Source organism: Micromesistius poutassou, assembly GCF_964030765.1.
Source record: "Micromesistius poutassou genome assembly, chromosome: 9".
NCBI lineage: Eukaryota > Metazoa > Chordata > Actinopteri > Gadiformes > Gadidae > Micromesistius > Micromesistius poutassou.
The window spans coordinates 7,748,483-7,759,944 of record NC_140279.1 but is presented as its reverse complement, the minus strand read 5'-3'; the positions used below and the strand labels follow the sequence as shown (position 1 = coordinate 7,759,944).

The 11,462-nt window shown below is 40.6% G+C and overlaps 1 protein-coding gene across 1 annotated transcript; it reads right to left on the bottom strand.

Moving 5' to 3' along the window:
• Positions 1 to 318: 318 nt before the first annotated feature.
• On the bottom strand, positions 319 to 11,079 carry lmnb2 (lamin B2). Its single transcript, XM_084472795.1, has 13 exons — positions 10,646 to 11,079; positions 9,356 to 9,492; positions 6,844 to 7,000; positions 6,595 to 6,720; positions 5,823 to 5,921; positions 5,347 to 5,418; positions 5,084 to 5,209; positions 4,731 to 4,951; positions 3,456 to 3,684; positions 3,091 to 3,198; positions 2,645 to 2,764; positions 2,026 to 2,121; positions 319 to 1,774 (listed from the first exon to the last, which is right to left on the bottom strand). Exons 1-13 carry the CDS (start codon positions 10,856 to 10,858, stop codon positions 1,736 to 1,738), a joined length of 1,743 nt encoding a protein of 580 aa, XP_084328921.1. The 5' UTR covers positions 10,859 to 11,079; the 3' UTR covers positions 319 to 1,735.
• Positions 11,080 to 11,462: the final 383 nt, after the last annotated feature.

Below are 11,462 nucleotides of genomic sequence, written 5' to 3'. Positions count from 1 at the left end.
GCTAAAGGTGCGTTCACACCAAAAGCAAAGTGGCGTGAATACATATAAAGTCAATGCAAAGACGCAAATAGATATTGTTAACGACCAAGCAGGCGGCCCGAACTACACGGTTCACACAAATGATGCAAATTCGCATGTTGGCTCAGGTTGAAATATTTTAACTTTGGCGCGAACTTCCCTCGATGCTGAATCACTTGTGCTAGAACGGTTTGCGGTTAGTTACGCAAGTAGACTATTCGCTTCGCTTTTGGTGTGAACGCAGCTTTAGAGGCAACTCAAATTTTTTACATTCACGATTTAATTCACACTTTTACTCACTTTTTAAAAAAGGTCTTTAATTAGCCATTTGCCAATTTCAACATAATTTCTAGTGGAAATAACTTCACCAAGATGTTATTTTGCCCAAGAAGGTACAGCATTGACTTTCCTTGCATCAAACTGAAAATGAGCAACTATACTGAAAAACAAGTTGATAAGACTAGGATTCCACAGAATGAGGTGTTGGACGCAATCAATAATAGCCTAAAATCCAACACATTTGATTAACCAACCTTCTAGCTTGATTTTTTTTAGTCAATACACAATTTAACCATCATTCAGAATTATAGGAGTGTAGAATGGTTTAATGTATGTGTCAAAGTCACTTTGAATTAAAGTGTTAGCTCAGTGAAGTAATGTCGTACTTTAAACAGCCACCTGTGGTCCACACATTAAGAGATGCAATGACATTACGGTGATCCAGCCATGGTATTAATACTCTCGGTGGCATTGTTTTCCAAGTATCTATTTTAATACTCCAATTATAGACATGTCTGGGTCCAACTTTCTAAGTTGTGATATTATATTTTGAAAGTATTACATTAATATTCCCACATTGAGTACAACCCTTCTTGACATGATGCTAGTCATGTCAAGAAGTTTTCAGCACCACTGCAATTTTCAAGGAATAACGTGAAAAGTAATTTAAGAAATACAACCATAATAGCATCATATCTCTTCCCCCCCCCCCCCCCCGACGGAAAACCCATCATGGCAGGTTTTTGCATGAAATGACCAGCTGCATTTAAGGACATTCAAGTGAAATTAGTAAAAAAAAAAACAATGACAGGCTGAAGACAGGCTGAATACTGACATTCCATTCATTGGGAGCCAATCTGCCATCGCCATTGAAGGTAGGTTTAGAATGTGAGACACAACATTTATCCTGTGAAACTACATTATTACCATTTTCTGATTTCTTGCTGAAACACTATTGTTGATCTAAATAAAAAAAATGGTGGGAAATCCTACCTATTCGCTACCAGTATGCAGAAATGAATCAGAAGCAATAATTAATATCGGGAGTTCAAATTTAAGATGTGTCGGCAAGAGAGCTTCAAATGATCCCCTTAAACCACCAATCATCAAAACAAACAATATCCGAAGCAACTACCTTAGATTCTGCTAAGGTAACCACATAATGTCGAAAGTCACAGGCAGATGCCAACTTCAGTGTTGGCATATAGTTCTCTCCATCTTTATGACTGAACATCATAAAGATAACTAGTTGTGTATATTATCAAAAGCAGGTCCATGGCTGGGCACAACAGTAGAAACGTTTTAAAAAAAAAAGAGTCCATGTCTTGCGTAGCCATTAAAAAACAAAAACAAAAAACTAGATGACAAGACAAATAGAAAAATATGCGAGTGGCTCTATGGTGAAAACCAGGAGTAAAAATTGGTAAGAGGGAGAAGCTCACATAATGGTACACTCTCTAGAGGATGTCTTCTTGCCCTAGTTGGATGAAATAGGAGACATTAGCCATCTTTCAACATTGAAATCAGTGTCTATGAATATTTCAAGGTTCACCATTGAAACCCATTCATCCGAGATGCAAATTTTGAGATTAGCTGTACCTTATAAAAAATAAAAAAAAATAAATCCTTGTGAATTACATCTAGTCTATTTAAAGATTATTATCTATCTATTATCATTATTATCTACTGACAGATGCTCTGAATAGTTGACAGAAGGTTTCTGCTTACCGTTCCCACAACCATCTCATCCTCTTCTTCTTCTTCTTCTTCCTCCTCCTCTCCATTCTCTACCTCAGTCTTGGCAACACTCCTCTTAGCCACCTCCTATATAGAGAACACAGTCGAGTGAGATACTCTCCAAAGAGATGGACCTAATTGTTTAAGTTACATTATGTCCAGGGTTAGGTGTATGTCACCAGCTTTTTCATGTCAGCTGCCGTGGCTTTGTTAGCCTAGCGGCCATATTGGTTCTACATTCTAGCTGGGCTGGGAAACTGAACGCAGAAGTAATCAACCGGCCAGTGTTAACTATTGACAATGTCTACACAGTGATGCATACTAGCTTGTACTTAATATAAACACAGAGTTCTAGCATATACAAATTTCAGAGATTCATAAAATACCTAATTATATAACAAAATATTTGCAGTTATTTGTAAATAAAAAGATCACTTAGAAATGTACCATTCAATGTAGAAACATGGATCATGGCATCACCCATTGATTTACAAAAAAAAAACGTTTTGAGGCCAAATAACATTGGTCGATGATATGGTATTACAAAGAAGAAAAAAGGATACCGCCTATTCCCTAAACATTTGTCTTCCGCTAATCCCTACAACAATACCTCTCCATCCGCATTGACCAAGGTGGTGAGGATGTCATTTCCTGTTCCCCAGGAAGCCTGGCTCTTCCACAGCAGGTCAGATGGGGGACTGTGAGCAACACCTGCATCTGCGGACCAGACCTATGAATACGGAAGACATACATGAGCATTCATTGGTTGTTGTATAATTTGATGAACATTTCAGTCAAAATTGACTGTATTGGCAAACTGTATCAAACTGTTCAACTAAATCAGACACTTCAACATTTGCTCGCAGTTAAATAACTTTGGCGCGGAAATGTGCGCTAAACAGTTATAACACAACAATAACACACTACTGGCACCCACTACAAACTTCTCTAGCTCGTATGACAAGTGGTCAATGTCCCTAGTTGCAATGTGACGTATTAGTAGCATTCGTTATGCAAGTAATATTTGCTTTATGAATCTCATGGTTTGCTTCTTACCGTTACAGACTGGCCAGCCTTGAGGATAAACTTTGGAGAGAACTTGTAGGTGACCTCCTCTCCTCCGTCCACCTGCCTTTTCAAGCGCCAGCTGCCGAGAGGCTGATCCTAGGTGAATAAAGTAGCATGCGAGTATGTTAGTCTTACCGTCAACAGGAAGGCGAGGTGATTCATTGTTTTCTTTCTAGACTCCACGTTCATCCTTTCCTCCTCATATTGAAGTTACTGTATTCTTAAAGGATATATAAAGAGTCTATGGCCATTACCTTGATGCACCGATTTACACATGTATTGCAAAACATGTTTGTTAAAGTATAACACATTACAATTAGTTCCATTGTAACATTAGCGCGTGCTCAGTGTACCTGTTCAGTGTCGTTGGCCAGTGTGACGGCGTTCCCGTCCATGTCAGTGGGCAAGATGGTCACTGCGCCGCTGGCCGTGTCTTCCTCGGACACAAGGAGTTGGCCACTCGTCTCCTCCAGGAAGGCCCCTTCCTCCACCTCAAGCCTCTTCCTTTTGGTGCTGCGGGTTGAGGAGCCAGTCACCCTGGAAACGGTCACGCGGGCCGAGGGACTGGGGGACAGCTTTAGCCTATGGGAAATAATTTGATTCATTACTCCCAATGTGCTTGAAAGACTTGAAAGAAGAAGTCATTTGAAAAAAAAGGCATATACGTTCGATTTGACTACAGCAAAAAAAAGCGAAAAGTGGCAGATTTTCAGTGAGTTTTCACCCCTTTGATTCTTTCAGACTTCTTCTGGTACCTTCCTTCCGTACTGACATTTTTCGGTACCGGTCTAACGGTTGAATGCACATTTCATTTCGGGTGCGTACCGAATCAAAGCATTATATTTTTATTGAAGAAAAATGTTTTTATTGATTATCACACTGAGTGTCTTGTCCTGTCCTGATGTTTTGCGTTGGAAATAATGGAAAATAACAATGGAAATAAGTCCTGGTGTGTTTTTATCCTCAATTGTATTTGATGTCTTTTCATGTGTGTAAGGCATTTGTTTGATACAATTTAATAAATCAAATCCAAAATTTACTTCTCAGTAAATTGTACTTTTTTCAGCAGTATTGACCTACATTTTTGTTTTCATTGTTGACATAGTTTGTTCAGGAAACCACTGTTTAATACAAAAAATGTATGTTTGGTTTCTTTTAACCCTGCTGTACCGAAAAACATACCGAACCCTGACTTAAAAACCAAGGTACGTACCGAATCGTGACTTTTGTGTATCTTTACACCCCTAGTAAATACATTAGTGTTCTTTGTATACCGGTACCTGAAAAGTACCGTGGTTCCCACATTTTGTACTATGCTAGTTCAGCATCAAGTTTTGGATCCCCATATGGGGTTAAATGCATGTAAAGAAGTGGGGGGTGCGGGATGCTTGTTTTCATGCTTACTGTTGCCATGCAGTCTGATCTATACACAGAGAGTGAATGAATTTTTGATTATTTTTTACTTTTGTATAATATTTTTGTAGATTTTTTGGTCGTAGTAGTTAAGGCGGCAGGCATGTGTTGATTAGCAAAGTGCTGTGGGAATCCCTGTATACTATTCTCAGTTGTAGTTCTGCGGTAGCTTCTTGCATTCATCCATAATAATTGTGTCCATGTACAGGCCATACCGATGCTCCTCGCCCTCCAGCAGCTTCCTGTAGGCGTTGATTTCCATATCAAGAGCCAACTTGACATCCAGAAGTTCCTGGTACTCATTCAGTTGGGCATTCATCCGGTCTCTCAGCTCGCTCATTTCCATTTCTTTCCCCTCAACAGAACGGCGGTGCTTGTCCTTCTCTGCAGATAACAGCTCTTCAAGCTCTCTAGCTCGCTCTTCTGCAGCGGAGGCCTTAAAGCAGACAGTCAAAATGTCATCAAACTTGATGTACCAAACCAAAGGCCACAGCACACTTCCACATCACATCGAATAGCTAATGCATACTTGAAGGACTGATTTACGATGCAGTGACATGGGGTGTACCTGTTTTTGCAACGAGCTCAGCTGGTATCCAAGGCTCTCTATCCTGGTACGAGCCTCATGCACTTCCTCCCTGGCTGTGCCCATTGCCTTGTCATTCATCTCAGAGGAAACCAAGGCATTACCCAGCTAGATGGCAAACAAATAGGTTAGGAACGGTTAGTCGGCGCCAATAATGAAAGAGGAAATGTCTTTAGGATTTTGTTGGCATTCTTTTAGGGTAGGAATATAGTAGGAGAGCCATAATGGAGGAGTGAGTCTCCTACCTTGGCCTGGAAGGTGTGCTCCAGCTCCTCCTTGTACAGTGAAACCTGCTCGTCGTGCTGCTTTCTAAGGTCCTGGTGGACAAACAAAATACAAACTGAATAATATTGTCACTTGCATTATGAAAAATGGTAACTACAAATGAAAGCCTATTACTGTAGCTCCTAAAGCGAAACATGCATTTGGGTCTGTTTTGACCTTACCCTAGATTGAATAAAGAAACAAAATTAACGTGATTAACAGGTCCTATTCAGAACCTGTAATATAACATTGAACATCTTAAGAAAGTGTAGCTAAACTGTTGTGTGCAACACATGAAGTACAAGTAAGGCAAGAACCTTTTTGATATACCATGACACTCACTGAAGGTAGCACAAATGTCCAACTATGTTTGTGATTATTAATGAAAGCTGTTGTAATAAGAAATACATTCTATTCAGAGCCTTGAAACATGCAATACAAACACATTAACACATACCTGTAAAGCCTGTGCCAGTTTAAACTCATAGTCCTGTCTAACTCCAGAATCCACTTCCACAATTCTCTGCTCTTGCCTACGCCGAGACCCGCGCACCTCCTTAGAAATTAGGAAATAAATGGTTATTAAAGCATAAAATTATAGATACAATTATTATAAATACATACATGTATATACTGTCTACCATTTAGCTTATAGATTGCTACTGGATTGCTCAGTCCTGAGAATGATTCTGTTGCATATGTGCTATAAAAGTAATCCTCCTATCAGCCAATAAGAAATTAAATCATTTTGAGCTTTGTATACATCATTGTATAAAATGCACATACAAACTTTAATATAGGTCATTGAAGTTAAAGCATGACCAGTCAGAATACGCTTATGAATCACATTGATACGGCCAGCACCTTTGAAATGTCTGTTGTGGGTCTGAACATTTTGCTCTGGCCTATGTGTTATGACTCGTGTTGGTTCAGTGTCCTCCACCTGGCAACTTGCATGAGCTTTGAATCTGGAGAGGAGGGGGCGGGCCGAGACCACTCTCCAAAAGTGGGAATTTGGACGGCAGTACCGTTCCTAAGCCAGTAGCTGCACTGAACACGACAGCGATGCGTATAATTTTGACCAGCTCCACCCGTCAGTAGCACACCGAGAACATCAGGAGCAACACCGTCTGTCCAGTGCAATTATATATGTTTTTGCTATCGTTAAAAACATTACGGTACAGTACAGTAACGTTTAACGTAAGCGGTACGGTCACCAAAAGGTTTACCTCCTCAAACATGTTCTTTCGGAACTCCAGCTCCTCAGACAGGGACTGGCAGCGGTTTTCCAGATCCACGCGCATCAGGGTTTCAGCCTCCAACTGCCGCTTGGAAACGGCATGTCCATCTTCAGCCTGTAAACAAATATTTATATAGCAGCTTAACAAATAATTGACGTGACATAATACACAGCATAAACATGTCATCTTTGATTTTGCCCTGTTCAAGTGACAGCTGTGTCTTGATATTATTCATACCTTAGCCAGCATGGATTTAACATCTCCAAGTTCTGCACTGAGAGCAGCATTTTGGCTTAAGGCAGTAGCCAGAGCCGCCTCACTCTGGTTCAGCTGGCCTTCAAGAGCTGAGGCCCTGGAAACAGCTGCAGCCAGGTCCCCATCTTTCTTCTTCAGGCTGGTATAACATGCAAAACAAATACACATTTATTAGGGATATTTGTGAGAAGAAGCTTTTTTGGCTTCATTACATTGAAGGAGCATTTCATTGGGAAACAGTAGAGGCTGTTGTGCTGGAACCAGCATGCCATTTCCCCTCGTCTCACAAATCAGCCAATTGAATAAAGCCTCAAAAGTGTCCACTTGTGTGTGAGAATCCCGTGGGTCACTTCCTCCATATTTTGTCCAGTGTACCTCGCTAGCATCCCCTGCACTGGTTGTGGATCCCATCAATGTGCGAGACAATCTTTTTTTTTTAACCCTTCCAAGACCTTCCATTTGTTCCTAAATGTTAACCATACGGGAGAGAAGGTTTGCATGGGGTTAATCAATCTTGAAATCATTCTTTTGATCCAGTCTACGGGCTTAAGACTAAAGGCCAACGTATACTACTCTGTATCCGTAATCCGACTCCGTAACTACGGAGACCCCTTGAGCATTCGAAGCTCTCCGTCGGGATGTCGGATACGCAATGCAATTCGCCACCCCATCGATCTTATATGCTGACTAGTAACCATATAAATAGTGTTGAAAATAAACTTTGAAAGCTTTTCAAATCTTATTTGGTGTTTAATTGGTCCTTAATGTGCAAAGTAAACAATGTACAAAGTAAATAAGGTGCAAAGTCAAACCGGGAATAGTGATTCCGGAAATTATTTTGTTAGAGGACCAATCACAGCCCTTGCCGTCTCAGTCCGTCTCTGTTGCCTTCACGGATAGCTAAAAAATATTAAATGCGCACGTAGAGCTACAGAGAGGGTCTCCGACAGGCTCTCCGTTGACGGAGAGGGCTCTCCGTGTCTGCGTACAGCACCTTACGGAGGACTATAAATCCACCTTATGGCCACGTCCACATGGGCGAAAAATATATTTTTTCCTTTGATGCGTTTCAGGAATTTCTCCGTAAAGACAGACTCATTGTAAAAACGCATCTAGCTGTAAACACCGTACTACACATTCAAGGCCACTGTGTGGAGCTGGTTCTCCACCAAAAAAAGAAGAAGATGAGGCGGAGCATGTGCATCAAGCCTGCGCTGTATAGAAACATACAGTCGAGGAGGAGAAAGCCGTTGTTTAAATTTGTAGATTGAGCAGAAATACTTTTTAATGTTAGTAATTCAATTGAACAAGGGGCTGTAATTAAAGCTACAAAAATAATACAAATCAAAGAAAACAAATTTGACGGAACTCTAACGTTGCCCGTCTGGTGGGAGGGGCGATGACGTCATTGTTTGCCTAGTTGGCGTCCACACGAATCCTAACACGAAAACGCATTGGGCCGTTTTTATCTTATGGGACCTGGTTTCAAAAAGTGTGTTTTTGGGCACAGAAAATGCCGGATCCGTCTGGACGGTCAGCCCAAACACTTCTGTGTTTTCACAAAAAAATAGTTTCCGTGTGGACAGGGCCTAAGAATAAGATCGATTTATGATGCCATTCTGCGACTCTGGTGACAGATCTGTTCTTTCAAGAGAGAACATTGAAATATGTAGGTGGTAAAACTACCAAAAGCAAAAACAAAAGTTTCATTATTCAGTATAGGGTAGGGTAGAAATGGAGGCCCAAATGCATGTCTTGCTTTTTAGATCAGTATCGTTTAAAACTTGGACATAATATCTTGGTTAACTGAAATTCTTTCAGTCGACCAATGGCTAATAGGAAAAATTAGAATGAATCTGCACTATCTCTAGATTAATTTCGGCCACAGTACATTCTACTCTACGCCTAAATGTGGGTGAAACGCAATAGGACTGTATATGATACAGGTTAAACTGACTTTCCATATGTGTACATCGGCGGAATTTATCGCAGACTTTTAGTTGACACAAGAAGGTCTACTTGTTGCGATTTGGACTGAATCTATGGAAGATGAGTGCTTATTTCCTATCTACTTATTATTCTATGGGCAATAAGTAATTAAACTTAGCAAGAATTGTCTCTGTAGGCTAATTGAAGACACACAACATTGTAGGCTAGACTATGTCCCACATGATAATGAGTTCTATCCCCAACACCGTTTTCATTTCACTTCATAGATGTGAAGTAGGGTAAATGTTGGGTGTGATCAATTTAAATAGGATTTTAATATAATGGTTATATTTTGCTAAGTAAACCGCTGCATTCTGTTGCAACATTAGCAATCAAATTAATCTTCTTTCTCAACAGCCAATGCTCAATATTGAGACCATGGTTAGATCATTTTTGGTTCACTTATATACCTAAAAACGAAATACATTATGTGGGTACAATTGAAATGAACAAAAAACAAGGGGTGATGGTGAAACCAAACCATGAGTTACACATTTTGTGTTACCTGCGAGTGGTCTCCTCCAAGTCAGCTTGAGCCTTTCCCAAGTCGATCTGCAACCTGGCCCTCTCTCTAGCAGTCTCATCAAGAACACGGCGAGCATCTGCCAGCTCTGCCTCATACAACACCTTTAGACCGCTCACCTGGATAGACAACAAATGTTTTCATTGAATAAATGATTTTTATCTTATCAATAAATTGGGTTGTATTTATGTTGTAAGTAAATACAGACATGCAACACTTCATAGTTGTACAAATGTAACATTTGGTTTTATCTATGCCAATGGAAATATGCCATATTCCATGTATGACACTTGTTCAGAGTTCACCTGGATTCTGCATAGCCTTACTTGCCTAAAAACACCCTTACACAATTATTGGATGTTGTACGTCCTGACACTCATAAAGAGCACACATTGTAAGATCTTGGCATTTGTTACGATGAACATCCTTACTGTACAGACAGGGATATATTTTGGTTCTCTTCTGACAAATGTACGCAAGTCACTTTGGATAAAAGTGTCTGCAAAATGCCCTTAATGTAATGTAAATGTATATGTATGACACCACTGAAAGCCATTTCATATTATCGTCCATTTCGTCTTACAAAAACATTGTGTATTCAGTCCCATAAAAAGTATTCTGCTTATTGGCTGGAGTTGTCTGATTCAATAGAAGTATGAATCTTGTTTTTGAGTGGAAGAGCCCTATTTTCTATTACAGAAGCCTACCAAATAATCGGGTTATGGGTCATCCATTGTTGCGTATTTTAGTTTCCAAATTGTATTAATCGTGTTTTTAAAAAATCCTTGAGTAAACATGAACTTCATGAACCACAACAGGGCAGGGCTTTTACGATTTGAAGAAGGTGACAGAGTGACGTCAGCGTCAGCCTATTGGCGCGCGATCTCCCGCTCGATCCTCCAAGAGGAGGATGTGTAAACCAAACACCGGACCCCCAATAAACATGCGCAGGGCTCAAGGTGGTACACATTAATAATATGTTCAGTTTTTAAAATATACATTGAGTCAGACTGATCATTAAAACGCCAATGGCCCTAGCATTAATTAGTAACTAACTGTAAAAAAAATAAAAATAAAAAGTAACCCCCTATTAAAAATCCCTGGGATTTCACGTTTAACGTTACGACAATCGGCTATAGTTTTAAGTATTGAGCATAATTAATTTGGGATGTGTCAGATCGGATGAAACTGAACGGCGGCTCCAACCCGCAGGGGCAGGAGCCACCAGCTGCACGTAGAGAACAGATGGTTTGCGTTCAATGTCCGGCTCACCTCTCGAGTAGTCACCTCCTCCTTCTCAGACACCTTCACCATCAGACGGTCATTCTCCAACTCCAGAGAACGGACGCGATCTATATAGACCGCCAGGCGGTCGTTTAGATGCTGCAATTCTTGCTTCTCCTGCAAGCGAGATATCCGAGTGGGGGAGAGAGGAGTGGAGGCCGCAGGACGGCCTGATTCTCGGCTCGGGGTAGCGGTCGCCATGACGAGTATTAGTCCGATCCAAGTTTCGCTCCTCCACTCGTTTGAACCAGTATATGAACCTCTCTCAAACGTGAGCCCTGTGTTTGCTTTTGGAAAAGCGCGGAGACTGAATACACTATCGAAACAATTTCTAAATGAGAAACGGCATGTGATCCTTTATGTTATAATGTCCCCGAGGCGCAGTTTAATAAAGAGCTCCGGTCTCGGCTACGAAAAGTCAAGATGGCCGGTTGCGCTCACGAGGACCGCGCCGAAAGCCGAGGCTTCCTCGAACGAGAATCCCGTTCAGAACATGGCTCCATTGCTTGTGGCTTCCCTCCACAGTTAAAAATGAGAACTGCATATAGTTTCCCAAATACATTATATCCATAGTATACAGCTCAAACAATGAGTCTATAATAAAAATATCAAAACAGTGTCTCTGTCTCCTTATATGTTCGGTCATTTCATGCTGCATAAATCTCCTCGATCCTGTCTCTACCCATACTGCTTACATTATACCAATACCCCATGAAAGGTAATTTTTTCTCCTACACTGAACATGAAGGGTAACTGAATATACAACATACTGCAACGTTAGAGCATTTATCTAGATAGTCAATAG

Coding starts and splice junctions, on each gene's coding strand:
- lmnb2 (XM_084472795.1), bottom strand. CDS start 10,858: ATGGCGACCGCTACCCCGAGCCGAGAATCAGGCCGTCCTGCGGCCTCC. Junction 6,721..6,843: donor TTAAATCCATGCTGGCTAAG/GTATGAATAATA, acceptor ATTTGTTTACAG/GCTGAAGATGGACATGCCGT. Junction 3,199..3,455: donor TGGCCAACGACACTGAACAG/GTACACTGAGCA, acceptor TTATTCACCTAG/GATCAGCCTCTCGGCAGCTG.